The 24,629-nt window shown below is 46.7% G+C and overlaps 1 protein-coding gene across 1 annotated transcript; it reads left to right on the plus strand.

Annotated features, from left to right (window-relative positions):
- The first annotated feature begins 15 nt into the window (after positions 1–15).
- Positions 16–23,902, plus strand: PCBD2 (pterin-4 alpha-carbinolamine dehydratase 2). Its single transcript, XM_075441727.1, has 4 exons — positions 16–93; positions 2,249–2,380; positions 20,435–20,515; positions 22,019–23,902. The coding sequence occupies exons 1-4, from the start codon at positions 16–18 to the stop codon at positions 22,112–22,114; spliced, it is 387 nt and encodes a 128-aa protein (XP_075297842.1). The 3' UTR covers positions 22,115–23,902.
- The last annotated feature ends 727 nt before the right edge of the window (positions 23,903–24,629 follow it).

Consider the following 24,629-nt stretch of genomic DNA (forward strand, 5'->3'; position numbering starts at 1 on the left):
AGGCGGGGCGCGGCCATGGCGGGCGGGGGGGCCGGGCTGCGGCTGGCGCTGCGGGCGGCGGCGCGGGGAGCGGCCGGGAGCCGCGCTGCCATGGTGAGGGGCGCGGGGGGCAGGGGGGGGGGGCTGTGTGTGTGTGTCCCACCGCCCGGTCCAGTGCCCGTTTAACCACCAGCTGATAACTAACCGCACGCGGAGGCCTCGACCCTCACCCCTCCGGCGGGAAATGTCTAATTTTTAATGTAATTAATGACTCTTTCCCTCAAGCTCCTTCCAGAGGAACAGCACCGATCGCCAGGGGTTACCCCCGTGTCGCGTGGGCAGGGTCACAAATCTGCTCTTTTCCCCCTTTTACAACCAAATTTGTGCCGCTTTCCGCCGTGGGGTGCGACAGACTGGGGCCTTTCTTCGCAGCCCGTTCCTGAGGGAGATGCTCCGGGGCTCCCCGTGTTTCTGCTGGAAACGGCGTGGTCGGATTTCGCGTCACGGCGTCGCCTCGCCGAGGCCCCGGGAGCTGCGGCGTCCCCAGACCTGGCAGAGGACGTGCCCGCTGCCAGCCCCGGGGGTGAGCTCTGTGCTGCCTCCCGGCCGCGGGCCTGGGCTTCGCTAGCTCTTCCCCCTCACCCCCATCGTATTTTGTAAATTAACCTACTAATTTAATCTCTTTCCAGGTGAAATAATCAATTTCAGAAGAGCCGTTAGCCTTGGCGTGTTTTTGTATATGCTTGGAAAAGGAAGAATGCAAGAAAATCATACCTGCAGCTGCAGTTGTAGCAACAACAAATCCAATATTTGTATTTTTGCAAGTCCAAAGTTGTATTTGCAACGTAAAGTGCCTGAATTAGTTCTTTTTGGGCCTTGTAAACCCTGTCTCTTGGGCTGCACGTATCCCACTGAACACAAACAGTGGCAGTGATGCTCTTAGATTGACTCACACTGTTGGGGTTGGAATTTTTTTAATTTTGTCCCATAATTATTGGTGAAAAAGTTGCTCTTTGGCCGTCCTGCATGTTCAAGCCTTGCTCGGGTGCCATTAATTGCGTTAATTCCCGCTCTGCTCGGGCTCGCAGCCCCATCTGGTGGCACCGGGGCTCGTGCCGGTCCCTGGAGCAGAGCCACCAGCCCGAACCCGAGTGAAAAATTGTGGAGTGAAAAATTGCGGAGCTGGCGGAGGGTGCTGACAGCCCTCCCGGGCCGTGGCGAGGCTCTGGAGCGAAATTGCTCAGCTCCTTGCTGGAAGTTCTCACAAAGCTGTGCTAGCTGCTAATGCAAAGGCTAAAGCGGTCTGAATTCCGCTGTGCTAGCGAGAGAAGTTCTTCCCGTTAAAGCATTCTGCTGATCGTACGAGGTGGAGACCTGTCTGTTAGAGCATATCGTCTGAGTGATCGCTTGTGCCCTGAGTCTCTGCTTTTAGCAAAAATAGCAAACCTTTTCCAAACGCCCCGCAGAACTTTCCTCTGGCTCTGGCCTCGTGCGAGCCTCAGGCACAGGTTCGGATACTGAAGCAGAGGGTGCAGTTTGTTACCTTTGTGCTCCCCACGGCTTCAGAAAGGCTCATTTTGCTTAGAAGAAGACATACTGAAACATAGGTGCTTCGCAGAATCTAGTGCTTCTATGAGTAACTTGTAACTTCTTGTAATTATGTCTGCATTGTCAATTTTTTTTTTCTTCTCATTGCTTGTTAAAAAGCTTTTTGTTGCTCATAGAACTCCACAGTGCTGCTGTCTTTAAATCCGTTCCTTTCTTAAGAATAGCACCATACAAGTTGTTAGGAATACGATTTCCTATTTTGCTTCTGTCTTAAAGTAGATATTCCCCTGATACCCCTTTTAACCTCGTAACTGTACATTTAGCGTATCATGTAAATAATCCTTTGTTTATATGACAGAATGGAATATTTGAAAATTAATTTGATTGTTACAGTGTCAAGATGGTGCAGATGAACGAGGGGCGGGTGCAGGTGTGCTGGTGTCCGTGTTCGTGCCTGCGGAAGGGCCGGCCGCTCTCCCCTGCTTTTGTACAAAAGCATTTCTCCCAGCTGAACTGACCCAGCGGGAACGGTGTCCCTGGGCTGTTTTAAGTTAAGCTGGTCTGTGAAATTATAAAAGGCAAGAAACTGCACAGTGAATTTTCCACCTCCTTACCTTCGTACAATACCTAACCACAATTCAATCGTGTGGTTTTCTTTCTGTTGTACAGAGGAGAACCTCACCCTCACTCGTGTCGTGTTTCTGTTTTTTTTCCTCAATAGTCTTCGCAGTCTCACTGGTTGACGACAGAGGAGAGGAGCCAAGTTTTGCTCGATCTCAAAGCTTCAGGCTGGTCCGAGTTAAGTGAAAGAGATGCCATCTACAAAGAGTTCAATTTCAAAAATTTTAATCAGGTAATTATTGTTATGTATGGCTTTTAATATAAAGGACATTAATTGCTTTAATTTCCATATGATCCTGATGGGAAAATACTTATATTCAGAAATCAGGGAGTATCCTGGTGGGGCCAGACTCTCTTGGGTTTGCCTCAACGGGTTGCTCTCTGATTCTGATCTCATTAGGTGGAGTAAATTAGCTCAGTTTTGAAGGTGTTAAGTAGATTTGTTCTAATATTACAATTTCTTGATTATAGTATTAGGGTCAATGTCAGGGTTGGTGCCATGGGATTAGAAAAATAATATTTGATCCTGATTTTTTTTTCATTACTAGCATTTGTAAATGGGTGCTGGAAGTATGTAACTGATGGACAGTGGGATTCCTTTTTGTCAGGGAAAAACTTGAGAAAAATAGGTAAATATAAGAATAGAAACTTTTGGCAAATAAGGTGGGGAAAATATGATTCACCTTCTAAGCAGCAAGACAGAGTTCTAATATACTCTTGAATGAATCATAGTAGCTGATCTTGTGATGTCTTCAGCACGGCAGACCGCTGGTTAGACGTCGCTGGGTTTTTATTTGGTGTCAGGATCCTGAGCTGCATCTCAAACTCACAAGAACGCGTCTTGGACATTGGTTACAAACTTTCTTTGGAAGTACTGAATTTATCTGGAGATCTGTGGTCAGCTACGTTCTCCTGAAAACCTGCCTTCTGAGGAGTCATGACGTTGCTTAGAAAAAGGTCGCATTTCAGGAGCATGCATTTCCCTTCTGTTTTGTTTCTGAAGGAGAGGTGAGCGCTTTCTTGGGTGGGAGGGGAGACCCGGGGCTTTGTTCAGGTGGTGGTTGTCACTGAGCTGGTTCTTGCCCTCCCTGTGGGAGGAACGCACCGAGCTCCAGGCTTCAGGAGCCCCCTGGCTTTGTTGGTGTGGGTAGGGACCAGGAGCTGTGCTGTGAGCCGTTTATTGACATGGCTATGCCAAAACCCAGACGAAGAGTTTTTAGAAAATCACAGTGAGTTAGATAAACAACAGTTTGTAACGCTGGCCCTTTCTTTGCTGTTTCAGACAGTAGTTTTCATGGTGAGGAAAGCCCAGGTAGTAGAGAGAAGGTGGGTGAGGTACTCCCGGCCCCTCTTGAGCTGGGGCAGAAGCTAAAGAGGAAACAACTGCAGAAAAACCCAGCTCCCGAGCAGGACAGTGCTGGTCCAGGGAGCACGTCCGGAGCCCCGAGTACATTTTTTCCTGGACTGCGCTTCAAACCTGAACATTAATACAGAACAAATAGAACTGTATCGGGTAATTCATAGGGCAGCGAAGGAGGGAAGCCCGTGAGAGGGAGCTCACATGAAACCTTGGTGAGATGTGGAGGCCCCTCAAGAGCTGGAGCAACCAGGAGAGATCAGCACGTTTGACACCGATGAGATAGAAATGACCCTTGGAAGAGCTGAGGTTTTCAGCCTTTGTGCTTCAAACATTTGTGAAACAGCGTCTCTGCCAGGGCACGGTCAAAGTCTTTGTTGATTCAGCATGACTAGAAATGACTTTTTTCCTAAAGTTAATGAAAAAGTGGTTTTGCACGCTGTAAGTAAATGTCAGCTCGATCAGATGGACTTAGGCAGCGTGCCAACAGACAGGTCAAGAGACAAATCAGTGTGCCCCACCGGCAGATATCTAGAAAACCCGTTGCTTTGGCAACACTTACAAAGCTGTGGTTTTTTGACTGTGTAGATTTATATTGCAACATGGGTAGATATCCATATGTCTTCGTAATTTGAAGATCGATGAGGCACGTACCGGTATAGGAAGTTGAGTTTGTTTAAATATGCTCCTTGGTAAATGATGAAGTGTACTTAGAAAGGGTACTCAAAAAAAATTGCCACTTGTGTTGTTTGGGAGATATCGGTACAGTCCCTTGCAGTCTTGGTTGCCCTTCATGGATATCGGGTGAGGCAGAAACGAGAGCAGAGGCTGGGAGTTGGCTCCAAAACTGAACTTGCTGCACCCAGCCAGGAGAACAAGCTTGGCAGGTGGGTCCTCTGCGCAGCCCTGGTTGGGTCAAGGTTGTGAGCCAATATCTACAGGCGGAATTTCCCCTGCAGATCTGTAGGAAAGAGCTGCGGTGTCCCCGGTTGCAGTTGCGCAGGGCAGAAGCCATCCTTCTGACCGCAGTCCAGGAAAGGGCTCGACCTGCAGATCCCAAGGGTGCTGGATCCCGAGCTGGTGTTAGAGAGTATTTGCCTTTTGATAAGTTGAAGCTGAAAGTAAAGTAAGATTATGCAGATATGCCTAGTGATGTTTATGCTTCTAATAACTATTAGTAAATACTGTGCTTATTATGACCTAGGGAACAAATGACATACCTGCATTGTGCTTCGGGAGAATTTAGTCCTGCAATGGAAAAAAAACGAACTTGTAGGTACAACTTCTTTCATTTCACATAATAAATACTCTGGTTACAGTATTTAACGTGTGAGTATTTAGTAAAAGTCAAAGGACGGAGAAATATCATTTCCTCGGTGATCTTCCTGCTGCCCTTTTACAGATGGTGTTAAATCAGGTGTTTTTAAAAAAAAAAAAAAAGAAAAAGAGTAGTTGAGCTGACATGAAAGGTATTTCAGATTTATGTTTTGCAGATGATATTTGTATGATTAATGTATTCGTTGCTTTTTTTTATTGCTTCTCGCAGATAATGTTCATGATGCATGGAAAATTCTGTGGCTTTAAAATCTATGCCAGGTTTACAAAGTGTGTGTGTGTCAACAGATGTTAAGAATATAAACACAACTTTTATTATAAAGTCGTGCAAATGTGTAGACATGAGCTTGGTTTATGTATATTATTTTCAGCATGAGAATGAAATGAAACTTCTGTGAAACGAGAGTTATTTAGATTCCTGAAGCTTTCAGGCTGAGATTAGCTTGCTTAAAAGCGATCAGCGATGGGCTGACAAGCTAATGACACTTCTGGCTTATGGAATTAGTTTGTAACCCAGAGCTTGAAAGCGCTTGTGCTATTTGTTAGTCTGAAGATACGTTTTCATGAAAATGGGCTTAGAGGTACAGTTCTCTGAAACAAACTGGAAACCAGCCTGGGGTACCAGCTGGGAGCCCTTTGGTTGTGTTGCTGTGGGTGCCCACCACGCGCTGGTCCCAGCATCCTGGACTGGGCAGTGCTGGTGCTGGGTGGTGGGTGCTGCTCCATCCTCCCTTTGCTTTCAGTGTGAGATGGGCTCCTGGTGGGTGTTCTGAATCTTGTAGAAAATACAAAATATACCAACGGTGGGGGAAAAAATGCAAACACAGCTCAGCTGTAGAGGAGAGCGCCGTGTCTGGAAGAGCTGTGCTGATGGCACCAATGCATCCGTTCCTCTTATGCCTCACAATTGCTGTGTGTTATGGCTGCTGTTGAACAGCAGGTAGGCTGCAATGAGTTAAAATCGGAGTCTTTTACCCCCAGGACCCTCGCTCGGGTGTGCTCACTCAAGAGCTGCCTGGTTGAGTGGCTTTTCGCGAGGAGCATGTGCTCGGCAGAAACCTCTGGCTGTGAGTGAGGTCTTGGAGAGTGGGTGGGCTCAGGCCCCTCCATGGCACGTCTCGAGCCCTGCCACACGTCTGGGTGTCAGTGAGCCTCTGTAAACCTCACAGCCGCTTCGGGGAGCTTCTTCAGGGCCTCCTTCCCTGTCTGCAGGGAAGAGAAAAGCATCGAGCGAGGCTTACGGGCCACTGTGGCATCAAGAAGGCACGCTCTTGTCCTTTCATGTCTTTATGCTACTAAAAGAAAACATTGCTCTTCCAGCCCTGGAGCAAGCCCTCTACTTCCAGTATGCTCAAGTAAATTTAGGAATAGAAGGATAATTTACGCCTCCAGACCATGCCGGTAACTTCTCCCAAATTTCGTTGTGCAAACTCAGAAAAGGAACTGCAGAAATGGTGGGACTGATGTTAAAAGTCAGAGATCAAAGGAGGGAAGGGTTGCTGAGCACCTCGATGTCCTGGCCAGTATCTCAGGAATTTTGTGGGATTTTCTAGGCGTTTCAGATCAGTACACCTGGGGAGGGGTGATCCTGCGAAGGCCATGGACCTGCCTTAAAAATCTGAGTTTCCCTGCGTTCGTCTGGAGCCCGGTCCCGGCTGCGCAGGGCTCCGGGCGCTGAGCGCGCCCTTTGCGTCCCGTACCCCGCGGCTCGCTTTCGCCAGATTTGCAGGAACATCTTAACTCTGAGGCTTCCATGTCTCTTGTCAAAGTTGGTTGGATTTGACCAGAGGGTTTAAGGGGCAACTGCCTGTGTGATTGCATTTCCTTAGGTAATCACGCAGAGGCAGAAAATGCAGTTAGGAAATTACAAAGGTGGGCATGTTTGCTGATGGTCAGGTTCAGCACTTACAGCTGCTTTCTTTTATAGGCTAAGTTTTTAATTAAGGTTGTTTTTTTAAAAAAAGAAAAAAATTCACGTAGGAAGTCTCCGTAAGAGCTCTAACATCATTTTGTAAAATGACAGGAAATCAGATTCTCTGAGAGTTTTAAAAGCCGTTTTAAATACGGTTTGTGTTTTGGGGTGGAAGATGAGCCTGAGTGGACAGGACAGCGAGTAAACGCTTTGGGGGACAGTGTGTAGCGCGGAGACATGTGTTTTGTTGCAGTTGTTGGGTTTGAGAGGTTACTTAAAGCTGCTCAAAAAATCTAGAACTTAAATAAATTATTCTCACTTTGCATTTCCTTTCTAAATTTTCTAGCTCTATTACTTGATATCAAGAAAAAAAGTCAGACAAAGCATGTTACAGTAGATGCCTTTTTTCCCCCCCTCCCTCATTGAAACACCAATTATTTTCCTTTATCTGTGGGAAGACATACTGAGACTTGGCCCCTTAAATTGATCGCCCTTGTTGTAATATCACAATTACACATCCGAATGAATTTGGTAGGCTGTGCAATGAACACTCTGTATTTGTTCTGATGGTGATACTCGGTGCCAGTCCCTGTAGTGTGATCTGTGTCGATGCTTCCTTTCTGTACTCCCACCACGTCACTTTGTGTCCCACCTTGATCAAAGATTGGAAAATTTGTTTTTATATACGTAGGCAGTGTATTTCTTTGCCACTTCATGTACTTAATCTTTTGGCTGTTTGGCTGAAATACATCCACGCCTTTTACATATTGAAAACATAATATCCTTTAGCCTGCAATCTGCAGAGTTAAAATGAATTTTATGTTAAATATTCGGTGGTGGACTACATCTCCAGCTTTTTATATGCCACAGCGGTCTTGTGGGTTTTTTTCTTCTCCATTGTCTGATAGTGAGGTCATTTTCAGTCCTCTGAGAAATTTTATTCCCAGCCAGATGCGGGCCATATATTAAAAGTAGCACCTGTGGCTAATATCACAGCAGCTTACCATAAATTTACATGGTAACTAGGATTATATCTGTCAAGACTGTTAAAAAATGTCTAGATTTAATTTGATTTCCAGTATTGAAGGAGCTCTCCAACATTTTGCTTCATAACTATATTTTAAAAAGTTAAAATCACTCCATTGTTAAGTTTTATAGCACTCCCAGTGCCCATTAAGTTGATTTGTTAAATGGGGGTCAGAATCAAGCAAGTTGGCTACGGGAGGATCGGAAACCAACCCATTTGTGACAAATTTAGTCCTCGCGTGTGAATCTTCTCCGAGCTGGGGGACTGATTGGATTCAGGTGCAGCTCATGTCAGTTGTGTTTAACCTCAAAGCCCAAGCAGCCGCAGCCCCTGACTGTCACTTCTGCTAATCTGAAGGCGAACCTGTTTTCGTTCATTGGGGGGGGAATTGCTATTTTTAATGTGGTGTCGCTCTGCTCGCTCCCTCTGCTAGAGTTTTGGGTTAGGTTGCCTGTCGAATGAAAATAAATGATTTTTTTTTTTTTTGTCCGCCTAGGTAGGTGCTGGTTTTCATATAGTCTTTCCTAAACTGCTTCGTTTTCCATTATCCTTTGAGTCCTCTCCCATATTGCTATGATTTGTGCACCTGCAAAGTTATGAAAGTATTTATTTGGGTAGTTATGCTGTTCACTAACTTCCCTGCGTTTATGAATACAATAACCGATTTACAATAAATCAGAATTATTTATGGGTGGATTTACAGAGTTGAGAAAATCTTTGTATCTGAAAATAATGAATTTCTGGCGTATCTGCCTGTTGACATTTTCCTTTATTAGAAATGGATAGTGAAGTTTTCGGGACCGGCAGAGGTTAACCTGCAGTGAATGAACTGGCTCAAGTGTCTCGGAGGGGAGCACAGTAAAAATATATGATTCCTGGATGGTCACACCTTCCCTGAGTTTATTCTTGTGATTGACTGAGTAAATGCCGCTCTCGCCTCCGAGTCGGAGGGTCAGGGTGCAGCTGCGGGACCGGGCCGTGGTCCCCCTGCCCGCACGCTGCCTGGCACTGCCCGCGGGGGTCAGGGAGCTCCGGGTCTGGGTGAAATGAAGGGAGAAGTTCTGGGGAGGTGGTTCCTCTGAAAGCTGGCAAGTCCCTTCCCTGGCCGAGGAGTAGGAGGAGGAGATGACGCTGGTGCCCGTGTCCCGTGGCCAGCGATGCTTCCAGTTACCTGGCAGCCAGCAGCGGGGAGTTCTGCAGAGCCAGGAGCTCCGGGTGTTGGAGATATGCAGCGGGGTTGCGTCTAGGCAGAAATTAAATCCTTGGTGCTGGGAGTTGGGAAATACAGGATTGATTTTCTTCTCGTGGCTGGCAGGGTACAAAACCATATGTAAAGCCAGCCAGTGCTCCAGAATATCTTCAGACCAAGGTTTTGCACTTGGCAACGTTTTTCTGTTTTAAATAGAGTTGTCTTAGTGCATCGGCAACCTCTTATGTCTTTTGAAGTCCTTCACAATTAGCCTTTGCTTATAAGTCTGGGAACGATCCATCAGTCCCTTCATGACAGCTTCATGGTGGCAACGCGTGTGAGAAATTCATGCCTGGAAGAAGTCAGGCAGGTGATGGGCAGCGATTGCTCCAGTTCGTGCTGCCCAGTATCCCAGCTCCTCTTCAGCCAGGGTCTGTCTGCACCGATCCCACCACCCTCGCTTCCCACCTGCCTGGGACAAGTACCATCGCAGTACTGGTGTCACCGCTGTCATATCATCATGGCACTACCACTGGTATCGGGCTGTCAGGATTATTTGAAATGTCATGGCATTAATCATATTTTTAAAAAGTTAATTATCCTTAAATTGAAGACTCGGAGTGGGCATGTGTCCTTCATCTCCTTCGGCATGCAAGGTGTCCCACCCCAGGCATCGCAGAAGTTGCATCAGTTTAATTTTTCACGTGACTTAACTGTAATTAGGGTTGCTCATTTTCTTGATGAGCGAAGTTGTATTTCTCCCTAGACTAAACCATTATTTTATTGTTTATAATTGTTGGGGGTGGTGGCGTTTCTAATTGCTGAGTTTGCCCCACCGAGTAGACCTGTTGTATCTCCGTTTAAGCAGGCCAGTGCTTAAATCTGCCCAGCTGACCTTTGGGCTGCTCTCCAGTTGGCTCTAATACAAATGCTTTCCTTAGAGACGGATTTATTATCACTCAAGTAAAAATTATTCTAGCATTTGCCTTACACTTGTTGCACGCGTTGATCTGAAACTGCAAAAGAAATTATTTGTCAAAGTGCCTTTTAGATTTCACGAGCTGTCTTGTAGATTTGGAGTGGAAGAAATGTTTCTCCTTTTCTTTTGCAGCCGCACAAACTGACCGTTCACTCTGTTTGAATTAAACAGAGCAAACGTTCTGTCGGCCGCGGGGACAGGGCTGCGGCGCATCCGTACCGAAGGAGCGCAAACGTGAGCAGGTCAGCTCGGTTTTAACTGCGGGTCGGGCTCTTTCCTTGTTAAACCACCTTTGGAAAATTAATGGAAAATTGGTGGGTTGGAGTTAAGTTGGACACCTTCGTTTGGGAAAATGTAAAGAAGACTGATGTTGCCTTTCCTGTGGAAGGTAGCCACTCAGAATAATTTTTTACCTTTTCTTTTAAGGAAACCTGGTGTCTTGCAACTCCTTAAGCATTAAAGCTTGTTTTTATGGGGGTGCTGGAAAGATGCTGATTAAATGTAAACAGCACATCTCTCTTGGTTGTGTAACCTTTTGCATCTCCGTGCTTTTGGAGTAACGCCGGACTCCATTTTCAAACCATAAATTGCTGTTTTACACCAGCAGCTCTCACTTTCTCGTACTCCCATGAAGGCGAGCCACGCTTCGGGATGTTATCCTCTGCGATTGTCATTAAAAATGGACTCTGGCTGGCAGAATAAACTGGAATAAAACTGCAACGCCCCTATTTAAAAATTAACCATTACTCACCGAAAGCACATCAAACCCAGTTAGCGGACATCCGTTAATCCTGCAGTGAGCCGTTTCAGGCTTTAATGCACACTGTTTTACACGTTAAGGGGTTTGAAGTCGCGGGCCGGCGCTGACCTTTCGCATCTGCTCCTCTCGCAGTAGGAATCTCCGCTCGCCGCTCCCCGTCAGGGCGGATTAACGTGACGAAGTGCAGCGCTTCTGCTGGCTGCAATTTCGGGTTTTGATCAGAATTATTTCTTTCACAAACAATCACGTTGGGCTAAAACGTTACATCTGCTCTGGAAAGCCACTGGCAGGGCCGCGGTTTATCGGGGCGAGGAGGGTGTAATTTTTTTCATTCCTCTTTTATAAAGCTGCAAACCCGCTTCGTGTAGGTTTTTTTGGGGAGAGCTTCCCTTCTGCCTCCTCCCATTGCCGTTTTCTTCCTTTAATTTTCTTGGGCTGAGATGAGAAGTTGCTTTGGACGAATGTAAATCTGGCTGTGATGTCTTGGAGGCGTTTGGTGGGGAACGTGCTGATCAGTGGGGAACCCCGTGCTGAGTCAGCACTGCTGGGCTTAAGGCTAAGGGCTGCAAAGGGTGCTTTGTAGGAAAACGTCTTTTATTCCTAGGATCGGAGGGGAAGGACCTGTTTTCATGATATTGTGGGATTTTCCTCGTGCTGTGATGAGAAGACTAGCAGGCAGTTAAATACACGTCTGTGTGTGACCAAGGTGTCCCTGGCTGGGAGAGTCTTTGTTCCGTGATACGGTGGGTGGGTGCTTGGAGCAAGAAAAAATATTGTACAAGCCCAGGAGGCTGTGTTTATGCAGGCGTCTTGTGATGCCCAATCTAATGAAAAAAAACAAACAGAGCTGTGCAAAGGGTTTCCCTTTGTGTTGTGCTCCTAGGGACTTCTGAAAGAAGTTTGATGTTCAGTGGAGGACTCGGAATTAGTATTTGTAGGTTGAGGGATGCCCCAAAGAAACTTGTTGTCTGGGAAGATGCTTGCGCGCTCCTGCTTTTTTTTCAAAGGCTCTGTCACTTCTAGACTTCAAATGTTGGTCTGCAAAGTAATATTTTTAATTTTTTAGTGCAATATAAATTAAAGTCTGCCAGTGGTGGCCCAGGTAGGTCTCCTGCCGAGTTCACCACCCCCGTGTGTCATCTGCTGTCTTGTACTATAAGAGGTGTCCAAACATGAAGACCCATTCCGACGATACAGTAGGGCACTTTCAGCAGCTCGGTTGAGTGAAATCATTCCCGGACTGGATATGCAGTAAATGTTCCTCATGTCTGCTTGATTTCATAGCGTTAGGTCTTTATAGATCCTGGCTTGGCCAAGAAGATAATCAGAAGACATCTCCAAATTCGTCACACCTCCATTGTGATTTCTCTGTCGCATGTTCGAATTATTGACCTTGTCTTTTGAAAAAACAGGCTAAAACAAAAAAGCTGACTGCGTAGTGTGTGGGAGGGTAGAGGGAGATGAAATGGTCAGGAGACCAGCTGCTGCTTCTCTTAATCCATCATAAAGCAGTGCCTTTCTTATGGCTCTCTGATGTTTTCTTAGGATCATAGATGGCAGAGATATAGAGGATTATCAGAGGCAGGGTATGATTGCCCTTGGATACTCAGCAGAGAAGATCCTGGCTGTTAAACTGGTACTATGTGTAGTCTTGGCCAAAAGACCAAGAAGATTTTTGACTGAGTGCTCCCTACGTTACCAACACCCTGGACAGCACGTGAACTTCACTTTCACATCTACAGAATGAAATCATCCCTTCGCATGCGAGTAAAAAGAAGCATTGGGGAAAATGGTAGCATTTTGTTCTGCTGTAGCCAGGTCTGTTCCATCCAAAACATGGTGCGATGGGATAATGAACTGCTCTGTTCTTCTGCAGCATGCCTGAGCTCTATAAAGTCAGAGGATTTGAGCACCTTTTTGAGGTGGAGCAGCCAAGCAAATCGATTTGGTCTGTTTTCCAGTGGCTTCGCGGCGTGGGCTGGCGTCGTGCGACCGAGGATGGTTCAGTGCCGCTGTGCAGCGCGAAGCGCGGCGGCGGGCAGTGCCTCGACAGGGAGGTCGGAGTTCAGAAGGTTGGAACTGGGGACTAACGGCACCTTGTTACTGGTTTATTTTTATAGTGGTTTGTGTGATGGCTTTATTACAGTACAGCCAGGGGTTTGATTTGCTGGGCCAAACATTTGCTTTAACAAGTAAAATTATCATTATTCTTTCAGTTGCACAGCCAGGAGAGTTTATTATTTTAAGTGACTGATTGCTTTAGCAGGTGCTCAGTTAATGGGGGCTTCGCCGTAGTATTTAATGCTTTTAGGTAGGGTGCAAAAAGCTCATTTTAAAAAGTCATGTTTCTTGAAATAGCTATTTTATTTGGTGTAAACCTCCTAAGTGCAACATTTATATTCCATTTTCAAGCACAAAGCACACAAAAATGGCTTGGGAGGTGGAGAGCCACATTTAGCTGACTACATGGCTGGAGGATTGCTTCCATGTTCTAGTTCAGTCTTGAAACCTGGGAAACCTTATTTTCCTTCTTTTTCTGTAAAATCTATTCTAGATATCTACGTTTTTGAATAAATAAAATTTATGAGGCTATGTTCATCTAGAGTGCTGAGGAAGTAGAACTGAAGGGGGGGAAAAAAAGCATTTGAGTATTCATATGAAGTGATACATGACAAATATCATGGGACCTTGTTCCAGGCTTGATTGGGATTTAGGATGCCAGCTTATTTTGCAGTAGTCTTTATGGGCAACAATGATTATTTTTATCTACCTATAAGCAAACGAATGTGTTTTGTAATATGATTGTATTGACCCGGTGGAGTCTAGGCTTGAAACTTGTATCGCTCCCAGAAAGAAGTTTTTCTGCTGCTTTAAGACATCTCCATGTTCTCTCACTTCTACTCCATCAAGTCTATAAAATTTTTTGGTGGAACAGGGGATTAATTTTGGTGTGAAGTCTGTCCGTTGAATCACCGAGAACATCGTCTGCTTTCTGTTCGTGAAATCCAGGTGCAATCGCTTACTGTAATAAAAATGAGAATCGGAGAAATGATTCTCAGCGCCGAGGCTGCTGGAAAAGCCAAGCTGAGACGAGGAAGAAGGTAATAGATGTAACATTTTGTATCGTGTTGTCACCCATATCAGAAAAATAGGTCTGCATTCCGCAGTTACGAAAATCCTGATGGAAACAGGCTTAGAAAAGCTAAAGCTGAGGTTCGCCGTGCCGATTGCGCACGAGGGTGTTTTGCCCGCTTGGCGAGCAGGAGGGGAAGAGGAGAGCAAAGCAAGGAGAAGGCTTTGAGAGCAGGTCAGTGCTCTCTGCATTCCTCTTAGTCCCTCTCCTTGCCTTGATCCCCGCATCCCTTGGCCTTAGCTGGGAATTTATATGTATTTTTCAGACCGGTTCAATCTCAGGTGAGGCAGATTCCGCTCGCACCTGCTTTGTGACGAAGCGACGTCACAGCTTAGGTCACTGCTGAGCTTGGGACACGAAGCCGTTGCCTCGGACCTCGTTGAGAGCTGCATCTCGAGCATCATCAGGACGGCATCGCGTCCAGTGCCGCACCAGGTCTGGATTGTGCCGAGCGGCTTGGGCCTTTGCCGGGCCAGCATTCCTGGCGTTGCCGTCTGTCATCCCCTGCGGCTCTTGACATTGTACCGGTACCTGTGCGAGAAACGTCCCCGCCGAGGAAAGGCCATGCCTCCCAGCTCCGCTTCGCTTTGCCTCCATTTATTCTTCATGTTCTTCAAATTGGTAAATCGTATGACAATAAACAGAAATACCTTCAATGAAGAGAGCAGGGGAAACTGTTGTTTATCTGGTCAGGTGGTTTAGATTAGCAGTGATGCTGGTCTGTATTATGTTACTTTAAATCATAGTGTCCCAACAGGACATAAATTATGAAGATTGTTACAGTATGTTTCATCCAATGTAAGATCAACAAATTGGGATAATTTTTTTTATAGGAAAATCAGTGCTTTGGCAAGGTTATTGTTGAAGAATTTAATTTAACTTGAGCTTTGCTTGCGTTATTTCTTAATATATAAAAACTATTTGCATAATGTATGAAGTATAAACATTTTAGAATCAAAGGCAAGAATGCCTTTTCCAAGATTACATAGAGTGGCAAACTACTTAGAATAGATCAGTGTTTGTGCTTTTGCTGTCAAAAATGTTTGATATAGAGCTGGCGAGCCGGTTTCTTCACCGACATAATTGTAAACAAGTGTTGGGAGACAGAAACAGCGTTCTTTGTAGAACATGGTGTAAAGGTTTTCACATACGCTGCTGCAGATCTGACACGGAGAGCAGTGTTTACAGCTGCAACAGGAATATAAATAGGTAACTTTTTTTAGAGAGCAAAGCAGCGTTTCACTTTTGTATAAATGATGTGTGCGGCTAAGCATGGGGGATGCGAGCAGTCAGCTCTGGATGTTAAAAGGATATGGTAAACACAGAAAAGCATAGACAATTAAGTTGGAAATTATAGTGGTGGGGTTTTTTAAGTTTCACATTTCGTTACGAAGACAGAAATGGCATCTCGGTAGATGCCGGTGTGTCTGTAGCCTTCCTCTTCCATCCTTTCCCTTTATTAATGCCTTTCAGAGTTAGGAGCGCTGCTTTCCCTGTCCCTGGGCGATGCTTGGGGAACAGGAAGGTTGGCTGAATTCACAATGTTTTGCTCCTCGGGCTGTGGAAGAGGAGAAAAACAAATTACCTGCCTGTGGTTTGCTAGGTGTTGTCCACCTTCAGACCTCGCTGGCTGCCCATGCCTGGATGGGGTGGGATGGAGGGAGCGGGGAAACGCGGGCGCGACGCCTGGGCCGGCTTCTCCCAGATTTACACTCTCACCGGAGAGATGGCGACGTGGATAACTGGAGGTTAGCTCTGTTTTGGGGCATGATTTAATTACGTTCTTAATGTCTGTCCTGCTGTTTTTGGAATGATATGAAAAAGGGGAAGAGCAGTGGGAAGGTCTTCCCCTGCTTTATGCCGTGAATGAATCCAGACAGGGCCAAAAAAAAAAATTAGAGAGGAAAATACCAAACGCCCCGTGGATCTGCTGCCCCTGGGGGTGTTCCGGGCAGGCTGGTGATGCCAACAGGGAAGAATCCCAAAATGGGCGCGTGGTTTTGATAACAAATACCTTTTCCCCTGCGCTGCCATCACCTTCCTAAATACTGGTGGGATTCCTCTTTTTCGTGTTTTAACTGCGCTGTCACTTTCAGATGAAGAGTGTGGCCTTGTGAGATGATTTTTGCAAATTTATAAGGTAAAAGTGTTTTTTAACGGAGTAAATAGAATTCAAATAAAACAAACCGTGCTTTTTTCTTGAGAACAGAACAGAAAATGTCCTGACACTGTCAAACCCTTGTCACTAGCTAAATATAACTTAAAATAGCTCGACATTACAGAGCTTTTTGCTTTTATCTGCTGGCCTGTAGCTCGCTGTTAGGTAGTAGCGTCAGCTGGATGTGTGAAAGCTTCTGCAGTTTGGAAGTGAACCTTAATGACTGGAGTTTATTGTTGTTAGAAGTGTCAAACTGCTAAGGAGAACACGTGCCATATACTGTGTGCAAGGGTGCTTTTTACTGGGGTGAATGGAAAGCAAATGTAGGAAAGCAAATCTCCTGCTTTGTTTGACAATGTCACCGTAACTTGTTTTATTGATTCATTTCCCTCTGATAAATGATGTGGATGCAGCCCGGGCGGGTGGGGAAGGGGAGACAGGTAGCCCTCGTGCCGCGGAAGGTCAAGGTTAATGCTACCTCCAGCGTTATAATGACAGATGGGAGGCAGAAACCTTAATGTACTTGCGATTAGCATATGGTTTCTTTGGCTGAGTGTCCGGAGGGTTTAAGAAGCCTGGGTACGCTCTTCATAGCGTACACGTTTAAAAATAAATAAATAAGAAGCGTGTATGGTTATATTGTTGAGCCTTTCAGCTGTTTTTCTTGAATATCTCTGCTTTTGAGTCAAGTACTGTCAGCTGCTCCGCTCTGGAGATGCACTGGGGTAATCCATCACCGGGGGCTGGCGGGCGGGTGATGTGTTAGCACGACATATCGACCTGTGCTGCTTTGATGTGTAACTCATCAAGATAATGTTGGCAAGCGATGTACAAAAGCAGCATGTTTAAAAAGTATTAAGATGAATGGATTCCTCGCTTCAGGAGTGTGAAAGGAAGAATAATAGCGGATTAGCTCCGGGATCCTGCGGTTCTCCCGGAGCCGAGAGGCGTTGTGCGGTGCGGAGGGACGGATGGAATTTCATCTTTCCTCCCACTCCTGACACCGAAGGGCCTGCCCCTGGTTTTTCCCGTTCTCAGGCAACAAAAGTCACATTAAGTCTTACTTTGTGAATGCGTATTTTGTCGCTTTCAAAAGCAGTTTGGGCAGTCCCAAAACACAATGCGATAGCTGAATTTTTTTAAAGTGTTTTGGGGTGGTTTTTTTTACTTCGTTAGGTTAACTTGCTCTTCCAAGAGTAGCCCTGATTTTTATCTCATGGAGACATGCTGTGGCTGGTAGTATTTAAAAACCATTTTAGAAGTGATGTTTCGACTGGAACGCCATTAGTTTTCAGTTCCTTCTTTCACAATCTTAAAACACATAAGGGGAAGAGACAGACTGGCACACCCAAGGCATCTCCTTGTCTGTGCAGAACTGCTTCACTCAGCGCTTGTTCTGGTGCTGTTTGGGGCTCATTACAGGGATTTTGCAGTCTGCCATGACTTGTGTGATGTGATGAATTTATTTAGAATAACCTGTGTGCCTGGATGTTATTTTAGTCCAAACGTCCTAGAAGGATTAGGCCGAAAATGTCTGCCTAAGATGCCTGTTACTGAAATATCAGAGTTGTTTATAATATTTAGTACATCTAAGTATCTTTTAATACTTTCTAGTGGCATCTAGGAAATGCTCAGGTCCGTCCGTTCTCCTGTCTCTTTATTTGTCAGGGAAAAATCTGAAAAAGTTCTCGCTGGGGGCTGAGGGGCTGCAGAACTCTGTTATTAATATAGCGAAAGTCAGGATTGGGTTGGGTCTTACTGTCGTGAGTAAAGTACTTGCCCCACTTTCATCAAGAAATGTGTGATGGTCTGATAAACTCTGCCCACTGGTGCAAGCTTGACAATGATCTTGCACTGCAGACTGCTTAATAATTTTCATTATTTTTAATTAAAGTTGAAGAAGTGCAGACTCCTGCTCCAATTAAGGTTGGTTGTGTTGCCGGAATGTGGTAATTACTTTAATTGATCACAAGATAGTTTCCTTGATCACCAATTAGACCAAATTACTGATCAAGTTTCAAGACGTGAAGAAATGTCCAAACTGATTTTGTGTAATAGTGTTTTCATATCTAATCAAACCTAAATATCTTTTCCTTCCAGAGCCAACTGTATTTTTCCCAAAGAAAGGTTACGGCTCTACAAATATAAAGGTGATCCATAAACAATAGCGTTCCAATTCGTTTAATTAGCAAAGGAAGTATTTAGGACCTTAATGGAGATTGCGCTGGTGAAATTGCTCGGTAGAACTGTAGCTCATTTTCTTACTGGGAGATACTTTTTGCATATAGTTAAAATAAACTGAAATGCAAGAATGAAGTTGCTTTGGGTAACAGGCAGCGAGGGAGAGCATCCCGTAGCAGAGCGGGATGTGTCTGACGCGCCAGCGTGCTTCGTCCTTTGCCGTAGCACCCACTCGCCCGGGCTGGGACCGTCGTGGTCAGCCGGAGCAGTGGGCAGCAGGACCTGTCCCAGGGAGGGTCCTCTCTGCCCGAATGAATTCCCTTTCGTGACTCGGACAGCCCCAGGTTGACCGCTCTTCGGGAAGACAAATGACCAACGACTGTTTTATCCAACTGGAGACTCGTTACTGTCTGGGGGGAAGAGGCAGGGGCTTGGCGTGGTGGGCTACGGATTGGGGGGCTTGGTGGGCCACGGATCGGGAGGATTTGTCATCACAAAGCGTGAAGGAAGGTCTGCAGGGCAGATGAATTTAGTTGACTCGTTGGCTTGGGTGGTTTGCTCTGCCTGCCTTCCGCTGGAGCGAGGAAGTGAGTTGTCCTTGCGTAGAGTAACCAGCGTAAAGACGTAGGTGGTTGAGCTCCTGGACTGGACAGACAGGCACTGGTAGAGAATACGTGAACCTGGTAGGGTTTTCGTAAATTTAATCTATTTTTTTCCCTAGCTGCTTGTTTGTACAAAGGCAATCTAGCTGCAGATAAGTTGCTGTTGTAACCTTTTGGGGACATTTCTGTGTATAGATTGCTGTGTAGGGAATAGGATTCCTGTTAAGCCCGTGGACGCACTGAAAACATTTCAGTGGAATATCATTCGGCGCTATAAATGCAGAAGTTTTGCAAATTGTTGCTAGCATCTAATGCACAATCTGCAGCTTCCCGCTTCAAAGCGTACTGCTGAAACGTTTGCAAATTTTTAAAAGTAATTGTTCACTCAAAGTAAAACTAAACCGAGCGAGAGCTTCAAGGGAAGTTAGATTTTCCCGATTTTTGGAATGCTCTTGGGTCAAAGAAAAAAGCTTTTTAATTGCTGACAGTTTGGTGATTTCCAAATGACAAACCTCCTTGGAATGATTTTCTCTGATTATAACGTTTGCATTCATTTGACTGGCAAAGTGACTGACAAAGTCATACTTCATCCAGGCACCGATGCGTTTTTTTACTTAAAGGTTTTTGCAATTTGTGAGTGGAAAAAAGACTTGAAACTATTATCAACCATTATATGTTATTCATTGACCACATGTTTGTTTCAAACGGCCATCGCTTGGTGGAATGCGGGCTGTATACATGCTCTTCCAGAAATTAGCACTAAAAAACTACCTAAATCAGGTAGGGTTTTGTTGCTCTCGTTGTATTATAATACGAACCAGACTGTAATGTGGATGTTACTTTTGCTTTGCCTGTGAGTTCAGGTCCTGAACCCCGACGGATGGAGCTCGCTATGAACAAAGCCCGCTGACTTAGAGGCGTCCGGCTCACGCACCGAGGCCCTTCGGGCCCCGCCGCGTAATTGCGTTCTTGATTTACATGGACATTCTAATTTTCTTTAGAATGCGGTGATTTGCTCCTAAGTATTTTGGCAAGGGCCTGCTGTTATTTTCTTCTTGAGCCTGTGATAAAACCTGCGTCCTGGGGGAGCACGCTGTGCAGAGTAGACGGGCAGAGGATTGGGAAACCGATTTTAACTCATTTTAAGGGACAATATTTTCTCATAAAGCAGAGGGGCAAACCCACCTGCCACCTTTCTCCCCCCAGTGAAATAAATAGCAACATAGTTCTGTGCGAGGCTGTGTGTCTGGAAGCGGCGTCTGTCTGGTACAGGAATACTGTGGCCGGATGCTTAATTAGAAACGGCGCGTTTCTGAGATGCGGCGAGGGATGAGGGGTGCTGGGGTGGATGTTTAGAATCCCTGTTGGGTACCAAAGGTAAAATCATTGCTCTTGTGCAATGGCTTTGAATCCTGGAGTAAGCAGCGTTGCGCGGAGTGGTTTGCCGGGCTCAGCAGGGGATGATTTCAGCAGTCTCGGGAAGCGCATCGGTGGCGTGAGGAGACGAAACGCTCCTTTAACACCCACAAACCCGAGCTGCAGCAACCTGGAGCCTCTGCAGAGCTCTTGAGGTTTGTGGAGTGAATCTTGCAGATCTGTCACTGGTCCAGGCGAGTGGAGAAGTCTTTTCCTCTTTGCTCTTTCTCTCCTTAGGCTTTCGGATTTATGACGCGCGTTGCTCTGCAAGCAGAGAAGATGAATCACCACCCGGAATGGTTCAATGTCTACAGCAAGGTAACGCATTCACCAGCCCTCGTTACAGGCATGGCAAATTAAGGAGACCAAACCTCAGGCCTGTTCTCTCTGTCTTTTTTTAGTAGCTTATATACAAGGAGGATGTAGGCGAATGGGGAGAAATTGAGTCTTTATGAAGAGATTTGAGATTTTATGGAGATGCTGAGGTATTTGTAGTGGTGAGGAATCAGGAATCAAGCTCCTTGCGATTTCTACTGGCTGCATGGTTTGGACCTGTCGCTTCACCTCTTTGGCTGAGATCTGAAAGTAAAATAGAAGCCTGCAAACTCTTACTTGGCCAACCTGAATAAATGACTCTTTTGAAACTCCTCACCACCTCTCGTTCCATTCTGTGCAGCAAGTCGGGAGCCCAGCGGTGTAGGGTCGCAGCCCGTTGATGCGTAGGTACCTAAATGGGAGCCGGCAGTCTCCGTTTCAGTTTGATTTTTTAAAAAATCCTAGGCTCCTATGTCTCAACATAGCAGCTTATAAAATTTGTTTATAATATTGCCTAACTGATGGTGGTCTCATATTTACAAGGGTTGCAAGGTATACTGCAGCCCTCGAGTGAAAGGTGCTGTGTGGAGGGGGAAATTACTGCTCTGCCTGTGTTTTTATTTTCTAATACTTCTCATTGCATTGTATCGAGTTGTTTGTTTTAGCGTTTGGTGACTCTATGGCAGTCCCACTAAAAATATACTACAAGGACCCGGGGACAAGCAGCCTGCGGCTAGGAACCACCACCCCCAGAGCAGGACCCCCCCAGGCCTCCCCCCTGACAGAGGCACCCCAGCACCCGCTCCTCCTCCCAGCCCTTCGGGCCACCCTCTGTAAGGGACATTCAGTGACCAGCGGACACAGGTCACCTACTCCTCATGATTTTCTTGACTTTTCAGAATATTCAGACTTTATCTTTTTTTTTTTTTTCCCCCTCTTCTCTCTTCCCAAAATCTCATCAAAGGCGAGACGAAGTAACGCCCAGCTTGTCATCTGGCTTAGTCTAAACAAACCCGTGCAGGCAGCTGTGTCATAGCAAAATGCACCAGTCCGTTTGTTTTTCTTTTTGAAATTAATCTGCAGCAAGCTCAACAATTTTTTCACCTTCAGGGTGCTGGTTTTTAACAAAACGCGGGAGCCCCTGACTCAGCTGTTGGCAGCTTGGTCACCGGCCCAGGTTCTTCGTGAAACCGATCCGTGGAATTTAAGCGTAAAGAAGGAGTTATTTAATCGGACACCTCTGCTTGGATGAAACCCAAGAATGCGAAGCCTGTTTTATTCTGCGAAGGGGCTCGCTTTGGTTGGGCTTGAGGCTCTGTTAAGCCTCCCCACCTACGACGTCTCCTGGTTCACACGAGCGGTGGGGCTCCAGCTCGCTGCTTGCAGGGAGCATCGTGTAAAACCAGTTCACTGCAGAGACACGCGGCATTCCCGGTGAAATGCCGCTCAGCCTGCGCGGCAGAGATCAGAATGGCTGTGTGACCCCTTTCCTCTCCTTTCTGACAGGTTCAGATAACTCTGATTTCCCACGACTGCGGTGGACTGACCAAGAGAGACGTGAAGCTGGCCCAGTTTATTGACAAAGCTGCTGCCTCGGTGTAACAAAGATGCAAACCGCTTTAATACAGCGACCGCCAGTGTTTTGGTGTTTAAATGGTGTCCCTCATTCCTTGTAACCCTGATCTCACAAACCCCCTAAGACAAGGTATTTTGTAGAGAGAGTGGCTTAGCTTGCTTTGCTTCTTGGTCTGAGACCCCTCCGGATGCCTGTGCTTGTCCTTTGCCATTGCTGGCTCTGCGTGAGGACGTGGCAGATAAATCAGAAATCAGTTTCGAACAGTCCTTTTCTAGAAACTAAAGCAAGCTGGAAGGAAAGCAGGAGTTCCCCTGCCCATGCCGGTGTTCCCCAAGCCCGCGGCAGCCGAGGCTGGTGGCAGCTGCCACGCGGTCCAGCCCCGTGCCCTCCTGCAGATCCGCGCATCCCTGCGCTTCCAGCAGCGGGAGAGCTCAGCCCCGCCAGGTCGGTGCCTCCATCTCCGCCAGCGACTGGTGGCAAGGCCGAGGGACGCTGGGGAGAGCGGCACGAGCAGCCGGTGAGGTTTCCCTGGAGCTGCAGCTCAGCCAGCAGACGGGGCTTTGCGTTTCGGTGTTCGTTGTGTGCTTGTCCGGCGGCTCTTCGCACTGCTCTGCCCTTTGGGCACCCACAGCCGGGCAGCTGTGTCCAGCAAAAGCTTTGCTGCGTGCTGGAGAACCGTTCCCCGTCTGAGAGGCAGAACTGGATCCTGCGGTTGCTGAAAACTTTAACTCTGGTCCAGCAAAGATGAAAAAATCCCAGTGAGCTCCCGGCATTCAAACCGTTAAGGAAAGGACGCGCTGAAGTCCTTGGCTGGGCTGGGTCAGTGCTCAGCACCTTGCAGGATTGAGCCGTGATTTCTGTGTGGAGAAGCTCCCGTACCTGTGGATTGAGGGGGGCTTGGCCGGGCGCCCGGAGCACCGGTGGGAGCTGCGGCAGCGAGGGAAGCAGCATTAGCAGGGTTCTTGCTAAGCTGGGCTCGGCTGAAGCTATGCTCACCCTTTTTTTTTTTTTTTTTTTTGTAGCTACAATTACTCATTGCAAACGTTGTTCCAAGAGCTGCAGATCCCGCTGACGAGCTTTAAAATAATTTCTTCCGTGGTTTCAAAGTCTTTGTTTTCATCCTATGATCCTCGCCGAGGCAGATTTCCGCTGCCGGCGGGGAGATTGCAGCCTGCTTGAGGCTTGCCGAAGGGCCTCTGGCTCTGGTCCCTCTGCCGAGCATCCCCATCGCGCAGCGGCGTGCCCTGCCAGCAGCCCCGGGGAGTGCCTCCAAAATGCCCCAGGGACACCGGCGGCACGGCTACCGAGACGGCAGTGACGTCTGTATCGGGTGTGTGTGCTCGCTCAGATATTTGGGATGCGGAAAGCCACTGGCTGCCACTCAAGGATTCGTGTCGATAAAATAAGAAAGGTATTTTTTTGTTAATCCTTAGCGAGTGCGCTGTCATGTGCTAATTGGTCGCAGGAAGCCGGAGGTAAGATGTTGGGGTTTATTGTCAGTAACCCTGCTTGGGATATTGAGTTCACGCCTAAAAAGACCCAAATTCAGACTGCGTGCGCAGATGTGCTTTGCTCACAAGTGCCTTTCCCCAGTGATGCGGCCGGTTTCCCTGATATGGTTTGAAAACGGTCACTGTTGCGAGGAATGAATAAAACTCCAACAAACAGGCAGGCTGCGATGTCTCCTGTTACTGGCGGGGAAGCGAAATGAGCTTCACCCAAAGTTTTGACAACGTCTCTAATGAACTGTGAAAAATCTGGTGTTAAAATTGATACGTAATGCGTGCACTTTGAATAAAACCAATAAAATCAAATTCCTCTTTCGTAATTTGTTTATTATGGGACATACGTGACAGAGCTGTTTAGTTTTAAGATAAATGTAAGATAAATAATATTTCGTTACTGGGAGGTCTTTCGTTTAGAATATTGATATTTATTTACATACTCCGACGCAAAAAATCCCCACCAACTAATTTAGCTCAGAGAGCTGCACTGTCCGGCTGTGGCACTGAGCTGTGCAGCCACGGTGCTTTGAGGATCCCTGATCCACAAAGGGGCAAAAATACTCAGAAAAGAGGACGACAGCTTTGAAATGCTCATCGTTTCGAGGTCAGCACTTGTTTAGCTGCGATTTCTTGTTAGCTTCTGGGGCATCCTACAGACCTGCGAGTGCGTTACCATACTAATGGTAATGATAAAATAAAAATAATGAATAGATGGCTTCTGCTTTCTTTTTTTCTTTCTTTCCCAGCCTTTCTGAAACGCATCCCGAATCTGCGATGAACCCCCGTTGAAGTCCACCTCCCGCCCCGTCTCAGCAGCGTCCCCCGCTCTCCGTGGAGCCAGGCAGGGGAGCCCCGCGGTGCTGAGGACCCCTCGCCCCCCCCTAAATCCACAGCAGCCAGCTCCCGAAATCCGTGCTCCTGCGTCGCCCCAGCTCCTCTCCGCTCGCACGCGTGCGGTGAGTGCGGGATGCTGAGGGCCACGGGGAGGGGATGCGCAGGCTCGCCCATCGAGCTGGAGCTTCATGGCGAGTTGATA

This window comes from Opisthocomus hoazin, chromosome 22 (genome assembly GCF_030867145.1).
Source record: "Opisthocomus hoazin isolate bOpiHoa1 chromosome 22, bOpiHoa1.hap1, whole genome shotgun sequence".
Taxonomy (NCBI): Eukaryota; Metazoa; Chordata; class Aves; order Opisthocomiformes; family Opisthocomidae; genus Opisthocomus; species Opisthocomus hoazin.

What these genes read in the sequence shown, in the direction of transcription:
- PCBD2 (XM_075441727.1), top strand. Translation starts at nt 16, where the DNA reads ATGGCGGGCGGGGGGGCCGGGCTGCGGCTGGCGCTGCGGGCGGCGGCG. An exon ending in CCGGGAGCCGCGCTGCCATG is followed by an intron (nt 94 to 2,248) that starts GTGAGGGGCGCG and finishes TTTCCTCAATAG; the next exon opens with TCTTCGCAGTCTCACTGGTT. An exon ending in GGTTCAATGTCTACAGCAAG is followed by an intron (nt 20,516 to 22,018) that starts GTAACGCATTCA and finishes CCTTTCTGACAG; the next exon opens with GTTCAGATAACTCTGATTTC.